We start from the raw sequence: 16,379 nt of genomic DNA, 5'->3' as shown, positions 1-16,379 counted from the left end.
AATATAAATTGCGTAGGCCACGATTTCTCCCGTTTCCAATTCCCCACGGGATATCGGCAAAGCGGATGGCATAAATGTCCATGAGAATGATGTTCGCGTTAAGGGTGGATCTTTGTTTGAACTACATCTCAAGCCAGTCTGGTCCACGTAACCAATAACGCAATTCAGGTCATACCATTGTCATGCCTTTCACGGGGGGGTATTTCTGAATTGGGTCAAACCACTGTCATGGTTGTCACAGGGGGTGGATAGTAAATTTTCAAATCCATTCCTCTGTTTTGTGCCACATTCCTATTTCATCTCCACACCGCCAAACTTGACAAATCCCATTTCGCCACAGACATTATGTCACAACCAAACACCCGCGCACGACAGAATGTGAGAGCAGGCACGCTGTGTGTGTCTGCGAAGAAACGGAAGTGAATGGCGGGGTGGGGGGGAAACCCTCTGATCTGACGACAGCAACAGCCGCTCAGAGTTCGACGACCATCGGACTGCGCCAAGAGAGTTCGACCACCGCTCGGGCACGTGGCCACCGCCACCACTCGGGCACGTGACAACCGCTCGGGCACGTGACCACCACCACTCGGGCACGTGACCACCACCACCGCTCGGGCACGTGACCACCACTCAGGCACGTGACCACAACCACTCGGGCACGTGGCAAATCGGTCGCGCTGTTTCGTCTTCGTTTCGTCGCCTCTCGCTCAAGGCGGCCTTTATGTTTATATTTGTTACTTTAGAATATACAGTTACAGTGTACACGAGCGCGGCCTTTCATTCCAGCGGCCACTCGCAGCCTGATAACAACAACAACGACCGACACTCGTAAGCCTGGCAATGTTTGTAAGGCACACAGGTGCCATCACCACGGCGCTTGTGCCAGGCTAGGTGCACCGTTAGGCCACGTGGTGTGTCCAAGGGTCGCTGCTTTGCAGGAGGTTATGGGACAGACCCCGTGGGTGCCATGGGTTGACTTGACTGAGATGACCGGCAGATGCACCAGCTGTACCCCCCACAGTGCCAACTTGCTGCATGCCAGTTTAACACGTAGCAGGCTTTCGCGACCAATATAATTCATAATCAACGTTTTTGGGTTAGATCGCGTTATTTATAAATGTGTCGTAACCCTCCACCACCCGACACCATTCTGGCGAATTGCCCGATGATGCTGGATGCAATTACCAGCGAAACGTCGTACTCAAATATTGTAAATGTTGTGGTTTCACGCTTCAACACACCGGTGGGCTAAAGCAGTGAACTATTTGTCTTTCGTCAACGTGACACTTTTTTGTTGCTGATTGGCCGTGTCGGGTGGTGGAGGGTTACGACACATTTATAAATAACGCGATCTAACCCAAAAACGTTGATTGCTGCATGCCCTCTGACCTCCGTTGTTGCTGGAGGACGACTGCCTCCGACTGCCCAGCAGCAGAAGCAGCAGCGTCCTTCACGAGCCTCCTACACAGAGGCCGATGTTGACCACCGCTGGTACCGGTCATCGGCAAGTCCACTCAGCTCTAGATCCTTTCGTATCACTTTCCGTGCACGTTTAGCCCCATCTATCCGGCCGATCAGAAGCTGCTTTGGCATGCGGGCTACGTGACCCCAGCCAACGCAGCCTCGCCTGCCCAAGTAGCTCACCGATGGGACTGTGTCCAGATCTAGCAGTACCGTGCACGACCCAGCTTGGGTTAAACCCAGGATGATACCAGCCCTGGTGAATACGTGATTAGCGTTTTAATTTCTGCGTTTAATTAAATTTGCTTTCTCCCATTGTCTGAAAAAATGTGTTGCCCGGCAGGAAGGAGCTTGAGCGTCATGGAAGCGCAAGGACGAATGAGTTCCAGCCACCGCTTGTTCCTTCAAAAAATGATGGCGCACGGGTGCCTGGACATTGCCAGCTCTGTCAAAGTGCACAATGAATGCTGCCGCCTGTTTAAAGGTGAGGGCCAAACTCAATAACTTGTTGGACGCTTTATCTTCTACTATTCAGTTCCAAGATTTTTTTTTAGCTGGGCGGCGGTGGTGGCATATGTCTGTAAGCCAGCCAAGGTTCTTCTAGACTCCGTCCACAAACGTTTTGGTTCCAAGAAATTGTCTACGATTACCCTGCACTTAGATGTTCTCAAGCGGCTGTTTTTTTTACAATTTATTAACCCATAGGTTGACCATAACTTTAAGGTATTTTTTTCCTTCTCAAGAACAATCTCTTAAGTCTTATTGGGCAGCATGAAACACAGCCTATGTATGGTTCTACAAGATGAGGGCTGTTTGTTTTCGGTGGCTCTGAACACTTGGCAGCCAAGATGGTTAAATCAACGGATGCTGTCGGGCACTTCTGATTTTAGAGTTGTTTTATTGAAGGGCAATTTTCTTTGTTGTCAATTGGGAGGTCTATGGTGAGAACATGGTCTCTGTGTTTAGCACATGTATGGAGCAAATGTGTCATTTATGTAAAGCGTCGAACCCAGTGGGAACAAATAATGACATCGAACTTTAATGATAAATATTTCACATTGGTGTTTTTTTCTTTCCATGTTCTTATACTTTACGCAACTGAATGCTTCCCGAAATGCGTGTCTTTTTTTCGCAGAACATTATGCACATGACCAGCTGGATGCATTTATTGGCGTTATCAACAACCACATCCAGCCCTTCTTCATGGTTATCCAAAAGGGAACCTCCGAGGAGGATGGGAAAACGCACTACGCCTTGGTGAGTCACCTGCAGACACTGCTGTTGGAAGAGCTTGGCCTTTTTGGGTGCCACAGTGGCCAGACATTTATTACCTCGCCTGGTATACAGGAGTTCGTGGGTGCGATCCCGACCATGACGCCTGCTGTATATTTGGATTTTTTCGTGTCTCTCTCCCCGTGGTCACGTGTATTTTTTTCCAGACCCTCCGTTTATTCCCTCCACATTTAGAATCGCCGTGCGTTTAGAGTGTTTAGCTGCTATAAATGTCCACGTGATAAGCCACTTCGTTGAGCTGTCATTTGTGGCCAGGTCACTTCTGAAAAAGCGCGAAATAGCTCAGTGGGCCTTAGGGGCCATCCATTTAGTACGTACGCATGGAGGAGGTAGGGGGGTTTAACCCAATTGTGTACGCTTGCGTATGGGGGGTCTACTGACAATGTACATACGCATAGGAGACGGGGGGTGTTGAAGCCTCGATAATAATTTGTCTACAGTGGCCTTCAAATGAGTTGGATAGTCCGGTGGTGGACTATCTGTTTGCTAAAACACGTGAATATTATTAATCCTTGATCGTTTCTGCATGGATTAAATATCGGCCGTTCTATAGGATTCGGTGGGGGGGGGGGTTGCGTCAAGCGTACATACGCAGGTGGGGGGGGGGGGGTGTAAAAAGTACGCGCGCGTACAGGGAGGGAGGGAGGGGTCAAGTTTTGACAAATTTTTGCGTACGTACTAAATGGATGGCCCCTTACCTGGTAAAATACAAATAGTTAACAGTTTTTTCAAAGCAAACTTTTTTATACCGAGAGCCACCCCTTAAGAGGGGTGTAAAAGAGGGAATCTGTCTTTTGGATTGAATTGTTTTTAATGTCCGAGCCGTGGTATCAAATACAGCCTGTTCTCCTATAACACCGCGTGTTGTCATAATGTGAGTTGAATATAACCCGATTAATGTATTAGGGAACACTTTATTTTATAATGCGGATGTGACTTGGATATAATGCGATCGAGTGAACAGAACGACATCTCACGAGTAGGAACAAGCGGGATTATTCTCGATGCTATCCACGTGCCTCAGTCTTTGTTCAGCCTGCGTACGCATCTCACATGTTATCGCGGACTGTGCCTTACCCTATATTATACATGATTTATTCTAACGTGATTTTTCCATAACACGGTGTTCTTCGGGACGTAACTACTACCGCGTTATAGGAGAACAGACTGTGTATGCGAGTGCAACCACAAATCCCGCTGTGGGCCTTACCCGGAAAAAAACGGACTGATTCGAATTTTCCTGATATCCTACTTTTACTTGAAAATGTGTATTGTCTTGATTTTCATGCATGTTTAGTTATGTGCGCGACTGAACATACGTTGAACACAACAGCGTAACAACGTTGCTGTGCCTGTCTTCCTTTCTCAGATTAATATCGAACAAAATGAAATCACTCTCTTGGCTTCTGATTACTCAGAGGTTGAGCTTGAACTCTTCAACAAAACAGTGAGTGTGGTGGTGGTAGAATATTAAGTTCCAGCATCATACTTGCACGGTTATCCCCTTCACAGCTTGCTCACAGGGTTGTGGACCAGACGGCAGTATCATCTTGTTCCAGCAAGTGCTGGTTGGATGGTTTCCACCTCTGCTGGCTGCCGTGGACGAGCAGTGGCAATTCCACATTCCTGGAGTGTGAGCAAGTCTCTCCATGGTTGTGTTATTAATGTCATATTGTTGTTAATTGAAAGTAGGCCAGCGAGTGTCATTGGGAAACAAATCACAAGAAATCCATGTCACTTACAGTTCACTTGAGTTACATCCCGTGCAAATGTGCGGGCAGTGCTAATTGTTATAATATAAACGACAAAGGCACTATTGTTGGGCCATGTGTCACTACACAAGCTACACAGGTGCTTTAACACGTAGGCTTTCGCGACCAATATTATTCATAATCAACGTTTTTGGGTTTAGATCGCTTTATTTATAAATGTGTCGTAACCCTCCACCACCCGACACGGCCAATCAGTAAAAAAAGTGTCACGTTGACAAAAGACAAATTAGTTCACTGCTTTAGCCCACCGGTGTGTTGAAGCGCGAAACCACAACATTTACAATTTGTAAACCACAACATTTACAAATTGTAAATGTTGTGGTTTCGCGCTTCAACACACCGGTGGGCTAAAGCAGTGAACTAATTTGTCTTTTGTCAACGTGACACTTTTTTACTGATTGGCCGTGTCGGGTGGTGGAGGGTTACGACACATTTATAAATAAAGCGATCTAAACCCAAAAACGTTGATTATGAATACACAGGTGCTCTTCGTTGTTCTGTGTTTGCGCAACGTGCGAGCAGATGGAGCTAATAGTCGACAGCGGAGTGGGTATGGCCTCCTCTATGGACATCCTGAACCTGGTTGACCAGCTGCAGTGCAAGAAGATGAAGAAGGACAATGCCGAGTTGCTGCTGCAGCGCCTGGTGCAAGACAAGTGGCTATGCATGGTAACCCCTGTCTCAGAGCCATCACAAACAAAGACCCCCCCCCCCCCACCACCGTGTAGCCGTAACAGACTGTAGGAGCAAGTGCTGTTAGCGAGTAGCACCTATGAAGGCCGGCACGGCACACGAGGGACTGGGTGGCCTGCACCATGCCTGGCCGCCTTTGTCTCCGCAGTGGCGATGTTTACGCATCGCAGCAGGTACTCATCTGAGGCTGAGTCGACCTAGGGGGAGCCCCAGGATAGGTTCAGATAATAATCGTCACTGGTGGTGGCCGTGAGCAGGAATTTAACTTGTGGCACCGGGTTTGTAGTGCAGGGCGCCAACCGCTCCACTCCTGCTTCCCACACTTGATCACATTGATTACAAGAGCCCCCAGCGGAGATACAGAGAGGTAGGTATTACGACCATCTCTTGTCAGTCTCATGACTTGTAAAGAATGCCTTTTGTTATTCGTGAGGGATATGCCTCGGAGATGCTCGTGAATACAAAAAAATTGCAGATAATGATCGTGATTAACCCTCAATAAAATGCATAAATAAGCTATTAAATATATTAAAATTATAATAACACAAATAAACATTGATTATAATAATTTGTACCGTAAATAAATATTTATTTAAAAGTATTAAATAATAGTTTGTAAATGCAGTTGTATAGAGTTTCCTGCACCTCTGATTAGCATTTCGCACTTCCAGTTAGCACGGTTGGCTACATACGTCATCGGAAGGGAGAGGTTTAAGCAACGCTTACTACTGACAACGCTTTTTAACAATTATTTTCAGCATGCAATTGTGTAACCCAGAACTGTGTGTGCATTTTTGTTGCAGGAAAATGGATATTTAAGTTTAAGTCCACGCTGCCTCATTGAAATGGATCCTTTCATTCGTAGCCGCTTCGGCAATGTTGAAATCTGCTACCTTTGTCACAAAATCGCTCTGAAGGTGGGTCTGGGTGTTTTACGCAGGCCTGTGTATGCATATCTTTCCAGCGTAACCCTGTAATGTGACCGTCTGTTGTGCTAGTTTATTTAAAAATCGCTTGTGAAAAAGAAATGGTTTTAATAGTACTGTGCGTCGCCAACTGCGCTAATCGGAGGTGCGGGGAAAGGACAACAAGCTAAGCACAAAGCGGTTTTCAAGTGATTGGTTTTCAATCTAGATGTAAAAGTGCATAGCTCCAGTGGTTTCCTAATATCGGAAGGAAGAGCATTCCAGACGGCCGCAGAAGCGCATCAGAAAGCGCGCGATGCAGTGACCGTCTTTGTTCGATGGCCAACCAACCAGAAGCCGCTGCTGCGAGGATGACCAGAGTACACGCTGCACCTCGGTAACGTTTTTGGCAGACGTCCCCTAGAGTAGTGAGTTTAAATAATGGAGATAGCTTGTGTGGAGATGGAAGTGCTGGCATACATTGACCTCCGCACCCCGAGCTGGCACCATTGAACGGTTGGCTCTTCTTACAGCCGTGCACATTTCTCAGTTTGTAGACAGACAGACGTACAGACAGAATTTACATTGTTGATGTTGCCCTCCGCTTCCACCCTTGCCATCTGAACTGCAGGGCCAAGTCTGTTCCAACTGTAGCGTGAAGGTCCACGCTCCGTGCTCTGCCAAGTTCTTCAAGAGGAATCGGTCTCGCGTGTGCCCTCGCTGCAAGAGTCCCTGGATCAACGAGCCCCGGGACAATGCACGTCCTGTACAATGCAAGTGTAACTTAAGAGCTTTCATTATTATTTCAAACATAAAAGCATCGTAAAAATAAGAATAGATTTTACCCCTTTCTGGCAATAAAACGGGTGTTAAGATGTTCAAACACCAAAAATAAACCTTTTGTAAGGAAATGCTCTGATAGTGCATTGTCCTTGTACTGTCTGACACTCGTGAGACTAGGCCCTAAAGAAGGCCAATCAATTTCAAGGACAATGCGTATATGATCAGAGCATGTTTGTTTGCAATCATTGGAAAGATGTTATTAACCATGTAAAAAATATTTAACTACGCATATTTGTACCATCTTATTTGACAGGTACTATTCTATTTTACCGAGTTGTTGACATCCACCGCATTTAACAGTGCTGCTATTGTTTTGGTTTTGGAAGACAACATTTTTTTATCTGTAACTTGCTCTGTTATCCACAGACGATGAAGGCAAAGGTTCAACGTCTTCAGATGCCATGGAGCTATAATCCTGCACGATGTACAGAGGGTGCAGCGAGTTGTGGTTACTGTGTACGTCCTTGTGCTTTACACTTTTTGGATATTTGAGACTTTTAAGTCATTATGTGGTTCTTATTCCAGTGAGTATTTTTCATGCAAAATATGTTACAACAAAAACATTTCAAAATCAATCCTGAATTCAGTTCGCCATAAGCAAAAATGTATCTAAACAAACGATTCATAATTCGTTTATTTCTCAGTCAGATCATGTAGGTATAATTTCAGATTAAATATAACCCCCCACCACCCGACAGAGCACGTGGTTAAATGTGCCAAGTGAATTTGTTCTTCAGCAAACCGGAACATTGAAAAGCAAACAATAATTTGACAAATCGTATACGCTGTTTCGCTGGAGATTACAACCAGAAGCTCAGCTGTGGCTGTGGCGTGTTGTGAATCTTAACATTGGTCTTGAAAGCCTTTGTATAAAATTGTCAACTAAATCATGAATCGACTGGACCGTAGTTTAACTTTTTGCTGAATCGCTTATTTTGAGTGTTGAAACTCCTTCACAAGCTCGTCTGAGGTGGTTTGCAGACAGCAGAATAGCAAGTGGGTCTTATAAACCTGCCTTGGTTGACTTGTATCCATTGTTTCCTTACATGCATAGGGATTCTCAGAATGCCAATTTCTTAACACATGAAAAAAAAAAAGGTCAACACATTTCTGCCGAACATTCCTATGCAAGACCCTTGTGAAAATATTCTTGAGACGTTTCTTAATAAAGGCTGTTTAAAATAAACATTATTAAGAATACATCAAAGGCACTACGAATGTGGTCACTTCTTTTTCTTCTTGTCCTTGGCGGAATGTGGCTTCGAGTTGAGAGCAACTTTCACCGCAGACGTCGACTTTGTAACAGCTGGGGAGTTGGCGGGTCTCTCTTGCTCCTTGCTGGGAGGTTCATCGGGCCGCACCATTGCCCCATCTTCCCACGGGAGAGTTGCTCCCTGTTCGTTTAGTCCGTCTCGTTCCACAGCGTGCATTGCCTCCATCTCCAGAGCCATTCGCTGCTCCCTAGTACATTCAGACAGGGGACCCGTGAGGTGTTCGCGGGGAAAAAACAAATATAAACGATTAATAAAAATAGATAAACGATTAAAACCAGAAGCAACTAAATAAAATATGGAGGCATCGCAAGATTGTGAGAGGGGGTAGCAGATTTTGGGAGACATTCATCCAGCAGTGCATTCATTGATCAGGGCCGATGATGACCTCTATCCATCATGAGAACTACATTTCACATCCGCATTAGGTTTGACCTAAATAAATAAATAGATGTTGCTCTTTAAATACATCTATTGGAACAAACCAATGAAATAACATGTATTTATACTCTTTGTTTTTTTCGGTAAAGTCACGTAGATAAAAAAAATCTAATAAAATAAATGAAAAAAACTAAATCATTTATTAGATTTTTTACCTACGTGACTTTACCGAAAAAAACAAAGTATGAATCCTTGCAGTCACGAAAGCTTCAAATCAACACATTTTACATCTTTTGTAATCCTCCCCCGTTATATCCAGCTTGTGCTATCGGCATCACGTCCCGAGATGAAGAATTTCACTCTGATCTTTTGCGCTGAGCAGTACGACGCTTCACGTTAGAGAACGGCCCACAGAAACGAACATGACAGAACTACGTCTGAGATCCCTTCGGGGAACGTCTGGTCCACACGCAGTCGAGGGCAGTACTTTATACTCGCCCTGCATATAAGAATCAGGTTCATTACACGATGGTCAAACTGATATAATTGTCAGAGGCAAAATGTAACCAAATGAAGTAATTATTTTTTTCGTGTAGTAATTGATGACTAGGTTGAGACCATTAACATACACGACTTGAGCACTGGGTTTATTCACAGGCAGCTGCCTGGATTTGAACCCAGGACCTCAGCAGTAAAAAAACTTTCTATTTTTTATTTACCAGGTAAGGCCCACTGAGCTATATCGCTCGTTTGTCCAGAAGCGACCTGGCCGCAAATGATAGCTCAACAAAGTGGCTTATTACGTGGAAATGTACAGCAGTTGAATACTCCAAACGCGTCGTTCTAAATGAGGATCCGGGGGGAAATTCCACGCGACCACGGGGAGAACATGCAAACTTCAAATATACAGATGTCGGTGTCGGGATGCAACCCACAACCTGCATACCAGGCGAGGTAGTGAGCATGTGATAGCTGTGACCTCTTGAGCCACCTTACCACCTCGTTGCACGTGTCTCTGTGTGCACGTACCATGCCTGCCGGACCTTGATGTTTTCATTGTAAGCACGATCAGCCTCCTGGTCTTGCTCCTTTTTGGCCGCAGCCTTCAGGGCCTCGTTACGTTCAAATGCTCCAAACAGTTTCTCCACAAAAAACGCGGACAGCTGGTTTTTCCAGGCATCTTCAATCACAGTATTATCATCATCTGCAAAACAAACATGAATTACATTCTGCGATTCAAATCATTTTAATCGGACGTTTGTATACCATTTACGACATATGAATGTAAATATCACTAACCTCCAGCCCTTTCTCAATCCACTGCTAGATTAGGGCCTGCCTACACCGTACAGGTAGTGGCGGTTATCTGTCCCTACAATTTGGTCAGTGCTGGTGAAGGCAGGGCGCATAGAAGTACAATACAACGAATATTCAGTTTAACACGTAGGCTTTCGCGACCAATATTCATTATAAAGGTTTTTGGGTTAGATCGCGTTATTTATAAATGTGTCGCAACCCTTCACCACCCGACACGGCCAATCAGTAAAAAATGTGTCACGTTTACAAAAGACGAATAGTTCACTACTTTAGCCGACCAGCGTGTTGAAGAGTGAATCCACAACATTAAAAAAAATTTGAGCACGACGTTTCGCTGGTAATTACATCCAGCATCATCGGGCAATTTTCCAGAATAAAAAAAAGTGCACGTAAAAATGTTTGGAAAGAGCTTCGTGTGTGTATGTATGTTGAACTTCTTTCGCACCATACGTAGCCAACCGTGCTAATCAAAGGGTGTGAAATTACTTTACGCACAACGATTCGTGGGACTCCACTCTCGGGTTGTAGCCTGTGATGACTCTTGCGTCGTGAATTCTTGCGTAGTGGACTCTTGACTCTTGTCCACTGGCAGAGCCATTTGCGGCTCTTCGAGTTTCCACCGGCCCCATCGCTGCTGTGGATCCGATTCCCTCTGGCTCCATCTCGCACGTGCACCACTGCAGCTGTGAGCCAAGTTTGCCGCGGCGCAGGGCTCCACAGCAGTTCGGCCATCCGACCTTTCCGGCACGCTCACCTCGGCACATACTGCCAGAGCCTCAAAGAACTCCAGAAAGGTGAGCTATAGGGAAGTAAAATAACACGGAACACATCAATCCACCTCACGACCGTACAACTTTCCAGACGTATTACGTGTTTGAGGTGCGATGGTCATCGTATAATTGCACAAGATGTGCCACCACCCCACCTCGCCAACGCTCTACCGCCTGCCAGCTGCAGCACAGGCAACATGCGACAACCTCCAAGATCTGCCATAAACAGTACCCCGCCATCTGGCCTCTGGTCAAATGGCGTAGTTTTGGTGTCCTTCGCCCGCACCTCCGATTAGCGTGGCTGGCTACGTACGGCAAGAAAGAAGTTCAACATACAACTGTGGAAATAGTGTTACCCTCTGGGTGTGGGCAGGGTGGCTCATGCTACATATGAATCACTTGACACCCTTGGGCACCGTTGCAAATGAGATGTTGCATCTAAAGGGATTCTCCAGGTGACAATTAACACATTTAACAGATTAAGTTTGAAAATATATACCATAAGAATAAAATGTATTTATATTCACGGATTAACCACGAAAAACGTCACTTAATAATTTCGTTTTAAAATGTTTGTGTATGTAAGGGATGTCAGGGGTCAGCCATTCATCTCAGTCGATGTGTGGCATCTGGGTCTGCCCCGTGACCTCCTGCCAGCGGGCGTTCAACACTTCACGTGGCCTCAAAGTGCACATAGCCTGGCACAAGCGTCGTGGTGCCGTCACCGCCACTTAGTGGCGAATGGCGGTTGTTGTCATGGGTAGGAATGAAGATGGACAGTGGGTTAAGAGGCATGGAGAGGATTCCTACCAAAAGGAGGGGGGGGGCAGTGGAGCAGGAACAGTGGAAGGAGGGAGGAGCAGGCGAGATACAGGAGGGGGGGCTCGGGGCATTCTGGCGGGGAACGGATTGAGAGGGGGCTGTGGGCAAGTGTGGACTGGGGGGAAATAAAGGACGGACCCCCCCCCCCCCCAACCTCGTGTCGGCTCTACATGTATATGAAAGCCAGCGTGTGATGGAAGTGGCCACAATTGACATACCTCGTATTGAAGATTGCAGGACGCCCCATCTGATATTGCCGGATTGTCCAGACTCAAAATCTCCACGACTTTTGCTGCTGAGAGTGACTTGGAGATGAGCTTAAATTCCTTGTTAAACATACATTTCCACACAGAATAGGGATATATGTGGAAAATACATACAACTGTTCATGAACATTGTATATATATAAACACACACAAAAATAAATAAAGGTCTAAATTGAATAAATAACGTTAACTTGTAAATCATCACAATGCTTTTGTGTTGCACCACACGGAAAATAAATATGATGCCGTAACAATAAAAGACTGAAGTTTAGTCAAAGTGTGTCCGTACTCAAGAGGGGGCAGTGAACTACATACCTGGTGGGCCCACAGCTGATGGTATACAATTAAATATTGTGAGGGTTATATTAACAATCCATAAACAAAAATAGATTGGTAGAATTGCTCTGATTATATATACTGCATTTTTTTGCAGTGTTTTGCTATAAATGTAATTTGTATTCGTGTAATATGAAGCATCTATAATAGCTCGATCGTGGACTTGAACATCCTAGTGAATACTCTTTGTTTCTATCGGTAAAGTCACGAAGGTATAAAATAAAATGAAAATAAATCACGACGTTTCGGGCGCAACACAAGCGTCCGTCATCAGGTGGGAAAGCATGGTCTGCTGCGTGACTTTACTGAAAGAATCAAAGAACATGTATTCCTGCAGTCACGAAAGCTTCAAATCAAGATCCTAGTGCATTTTCAGAGCTTAGATCCCCACCAGACCACTCCAATGGTGTGCTAAGATTTCATTTTCTACAAAATGTTAACAAACTCCGAAAATCTAAAACAAAGAGGAATGGCAAGATAGTTCAGATGCTTCTTAAACCCAATACAATTACAGTAGTGAAATTCTCGTTTTATTCTTTTCACCAAGGTTGAAGGTCATATCGGGTGTACAGAGCTAATTCCTGGTTCCTTGCAGTCAGAATGAGCTGTTAACTTCTGTGCAATGACAATTACTCAAGTGTTGTGACCGATATATTGATTTGGAAACATGAATGAAGCTTCGTATAAATATATATTCTAAATTTGTTGCAAAGATATCCATAATGTAAAGGACTGTATACCCTTAGACACCTAAACTTTATGCATCTATTAGCACAGACATAAAGAGCCATACCTCCACACCCTCAGGACAGCGCATGTTTGCTGCGTATTTACCTGCAGCATCCACAAGAAGTTCCGTGCAGTGAGAATTGGTTCGTGCGGGGAATATAAGTTGGTTTTGCAAAGGCTGCTGTAGATATCCCAGCTCTTCGATGCGTACTCTAGAGCAGTCTGGGCACGCCAAGCCTCTCCAAACACCGATCCTGTACGCAACAGTGACACGTAACCCTTTCCCATTCGGATGACATGTGTACGTCATCAGTTTTTCTTTAAAAACTAAATAAATAACTATCGGTACTGGCGCTCCCACAAGGTCATGTGGGAGGGCGTGGCACAGTTTGGCGCCAGCTATTGTAGAGTGCGGTCGTGTTTCTCCAGTTCGCTGCGGTGAGTAACGTCTTTAAAAGCAACAGCGCTATGCCTCTCTAAATAAAATTAACGCTGAGCCACTTGCCGTTCCAAGATTCGGCGGTGAACGGGACACCCACCCTGCAACTTACAGAGGTCTCGGAATGGGAAAGGGTTAATACAATCTGACACGCTGTATAAACCTAATGTGATTAAAGAACATGGCAAAGTTTTTCAAGAGCTAATTTGCTTTTCAAAAGATGAAGCTTCTCCAAAGTGAAAAGCTCTATTCATTGTGGAATTTATCATAAAATAATGTTTTGCTTAACGTTACAATAATGTTGTGTGAAAGCAGAATATACTTCACAATAGCAAAGGGAACTGGAGTGGAATGGGTAGTTTACCCCTGATGGTGCATGCGTGCAGGAGGATGGCATTATTCATGAGCTGTGACAAACACCAGGCCAGTTCACCACTTTTGCCCCTGCACAAAACAGCACGAAACATAAAGCATTACATTGGAAAACTGGAAGTAAAATTTTAGCCGGATCTATCTGGGTCTGTGACCCGGAAAATATTTAATACCGAGCACCCCACCACATGCAGTACATCTCTCTCTGGCAGCCGCTACTGGTCACATGACTAAGCTGGACCAAAAATATTCAGTGAGGAATTAAACCTGGATATGGGTTAGGCTTAAAACTGTGTATCATATAAAACGTGTGTACTATATATAGGTATCGGTGGATTACATAGACTACCGTATGATGACATTGTGATGTAGATATTAAATAGAAAAATGTTCTAAACAAGGAATCTGCCCAACATCACAATCCAAGGCTTTTGTGGATACATAAAATGACAAATGTTGCAATCGGGAGACTTACGCGTAGTCTGTGTGATACATGTGGTATCCCAGGGCGGTCAAGTTGCTCAAGAATTGCCTCATGAGCAGTCGTTTATTAGGGTAGTGGATCTGATCTAGGGGTTCTTCAAAAGCTATGGGATACAAACAAGACGTAGCACGCATTATGCAGCAGGTTTATATCCATCATAATAATGTCAGCATGCCATATTTGTATGCGTCTCACAAATATCCTTTGGGCCTACTTGTAAACTTCACAATCACGTACATGTCTGTGTGTAGCTTCCCATTCATCCTCCAGGTCATTCAACTAGTATCACCTTTGCAACTTCTGCATATTCTTGGTTCTTTCGGTAAAGTCACGTAGAATGGAAATAATAAAATAAGAAAAAATAAACAACGAAATAATTCTCACGACGTTTTGGCCACAACGCAAGCAGCCGTCCTGTTGCGTTGTGGCCGAAACGTCGTGAGAATAATTTTGTTATGTTATGTTATATTATTTTTTTATTATTTTATTATTTCCATTCTACGTGACTTTACCGAAAGAACCAAGAAGATGAATCCCTGCAGTCACGAAAGCTTTATATCTAAATTTAACTTCTGCATAATTTGATTTCACTCACCCAGTGAATTCATCCTGTAGCTGATATGGATCCCCTTGCTGACACGTGCTAACGAGCCGACCAAGTGCACCCTCTCTGTGAAACGAGCATGTGTCCCGTGTCCGTCTCTCATTGCAACTCCCAGTGTTTTTGTGTTGGCATCGCAATGTCCGTGAGTGCCTTACTGGAAAGCAGACGATCGACCTGTGCCAAGGAAGGGCCCTCGACATGCACCCGACAGTCCTTGAGGAGACGCCACCACTGCATCCGACTGAGGATGAACGTGTTGTCTGGGGAGTGCGTTACACCCAGCCCGCTGTATTTGCTGTACGTTCTGCGCAGTGCTGCCATGTGCTGCAGCACCACCAACTGCACCTGGAGACGACAACAATGGGGAACACAAACAAAGCTTCGAATCTAATATTGGTCGCGAGGCTTTTGCGACCAATATCCATAATAGACTTTTTTTGTGTTAGATCGCGTAAATATGTAAATGTGTCGTTAGCCCGCCACCACCCGACACAGACAATTAGTGAGGGTTGTCACGTAAACAGAACGTGGCCAATACGTCACTAGCACAGCACACCGGTGTGTTGTAGAGCCAAGCCACAACATTTACAATCTGAGTACGACGTTTCGCCAGTAATTACAACCCGCTTCATCAGGCGACAGCCAGATTTGTGGAGAAGCGCACCTGTTTCATTCCTTAAATAGAGGCGTAGATGTGGTGACAACACTCGTGCGCTCTTCTTGCGCGAGTCGGGGTGGTGGGGGTTAATTAATCAACGTACATTAGCATACGCATATGCAAGCCCATTCTTGGTACTTCCTGTCGATTGTTCGTACTAAAATAGCCGTAGCAAAGGTAATCTCTATGGAAGTATAGGTATGCTTCCAAGCAGCACTAAGTCTGTAAACACGAAAAGCAATTCTGAAACACAAAAACCGCAAACCTCTGCAATGAATGCACTTTCTCTGGGCTACGCCACCGCCGCAATTTACACGTTAAAGACTTGATCTCGATGGGCTCTCAACTGGTATAAAGGATACATGACAATACTATAATCAGTTGTTACCAGTACCTGTGTGTACTCGGCTTCCCTCTTGTCAGCTGGAAACTTTTGCAATAGCCGTGCCAAATCCAGATCCACGTGTGAACTCTGTAGCATTGCCCCTCCCTCCGCAGTGCTCTCTTTATCCTCCAAGTGAGGTTTTGCTGTAAACAAAACACATTCTCGTTAATATATGTTTTATCACAGTTGCTGAGCACAGACCCAAAAGGCCAACACTGTCAGGCGGTCAGCAACAAACGGCACTATCACAGTTGTAATCGCACGCTCCGATTAGCACGGTTGGCTAAGTACGGTGCGAAAGAAGTTCATCATACGTAAATACGTAAGAGATCAGAGATAAAATTTTCTTCAAGTGATTGGAGTGAATCAGTGAGTGCTGGATGAGCAATCAACGTCTCTGTTTTACATTTAATTAATTACATTTTCCACAACTATAAACAAAGATCTAAAACCAATTCAGGTACAGTATTATACAATAGTTTTCTGCACGTGCCTTTTTGTCAATACATATAAAGCGCACGGAACAATCAGTTGATTCATCAAAATATCAGGTGAACGAGTCGTAAGTCGTTTAACAC

At 44.8% G+C, this 16,379-nt stretch overlaps 2 protein-coding genes across 6 annotated transcripts; one reads left to right on the top strand and one right to left on the bottom strand.

Moving 5' to 3' along the window:
• Nucleotides 1-264: 264 nt before the first annotated feature.
• Nucleotides 265-8,174, top strand: LOC133353563 (non-structural maintenance of chromosomes element 1 homolog). 5 transcript variants are annotated; one of them, XM_061569892.1, is made up of 8 exons: nucleotides 265-619; nucleotides 1,809-1,945; nucleotides 2,597-2,718; nucleotides 4,124-4,201; nucleotides 5,049-5,195; nucleotides 6,023-6,136; nucleotides 6,756-6,897; nucleotides 7,334-8,174. In XM_061569892.1, the coding sequence occupies exons 2-8, from the start codon at nucleotides 1,822-1,824 to the stop codon at nucleotides 7,378-7,380; spliced, it is 774 nt and encodes a 257-aa protein (XP_061425876.1). In that variant the 5' UTR covers nucleotides 265-619; nucleotides 1,809-1,821; the 3' UTR covers nucleotides 7,381-8,174. The 5 variants fall into 5 exon arrangements, with proteins under 5 accessions (XP_061425876.1, XP_061425875.1, XP_061425874.1 ...); XM_061569891.1 differs by having other exon boundaries at nucleotides 265-638; XM_061569890.1 differs by having other exon boundaries at nucleotides 266-634; nucleotides 1,805-1,945.
• Nucleotides 7,584-16,071, bottom strand: LOC133353562 (radial spoke head 10 homolog B-like). Its single transcript, XM_061569889.1, has 9 exons — nucleotides 15,811-16,071; nucleotides 14,914-15,103; nucleotides 14,146-14,257; nucleotides 13,663-13,742; nucleotides 12,965-13,113; nucleotides 11,747-11,854; nucleotides 10,432-10,735; nucleotides 9,649-9,823; nucleotides 7,584-8,428 (listed from the first exon to the last, which is right to left on the bottom strand). The coding sequence occupies exons 1-9, from the start codon at nucleotides 15,895-15,897 to the stop codon at nucleotides 8,191-8,193; spliced, it is 1,443 nt and encodes a 480-aa protein (XP_061425873.1). The 5' UTR covers nucleotides 15,898-16,071; the 3' UTR covers nucleotides 7,584-8,190.
• Between the last annotated feature and the right edge of the window lie 308 nt (nucleotides 16,072-16,379).

This window comes from Lethenteron reissneri, chromosome 44 (assembly GCF_015708825.2).
Source record: "Lethenteron reissneri isolate LAM-NWPU_2019-01 chromosome 44, ASM1570882v1, whole genome shotgun sequence".
Classification (NCBI taxonomy): domain Eukaryota; kingdom Metazoa; phylum Chordata; class Hyperoartia; order Petromyzontiformes; family Petromyzontidae; genus Lethenteron; species Lethenteron reissneri.
This window is presented reverse-complemented; position numbering and strand designations above follow the sequence as displayed.

Bases quoted from the DNA above. Each gene is read 5' to 3' on its own strand.
- LOC133353563 (XM_061569892.1), top strand. From the start codon at position 1,822: ATGGAAGCGCAAGGACGAATGAGTTCCAGCCACCGCTTGTTCCTTCAA. The intron at 1,946-2,596 runs GTGAGGGCCAAA...TTTTTTTCGCAG, and splicing joins ATGCTGCCGCCTGTTTAAAG to AACATTATGCACATGACCAG. The intron at 2,719-4,123 runs GTGAGTCACCTG...TTCCTTTCTCAG, and splicing joins GGAAAACGCACTACGCCTTG to ATTAATATCGAACAAAATGA.
- LOC133353562 (XM_061569889.1), bottom strand. From the start codon at position 15,897: ATGCTACAGAGTTCACACGTGGATCTGGATTTGGCACGGCTATTGCAA. The intron at 13,114-13,662 runs GTAAACTACCCA...TGTTGCGTACAG, and splicing joins GCACGCATGCACCATCAGGG to GATCGGTGTTTGGAGAGGCT. The intron at 10,736-11,746 runs GTATGTCAATTG...ACTTCCCTATAG, and splicing joins CCTGCAATCTTCAATACGAG to CTCACCTTTCTGGAGTTCTT.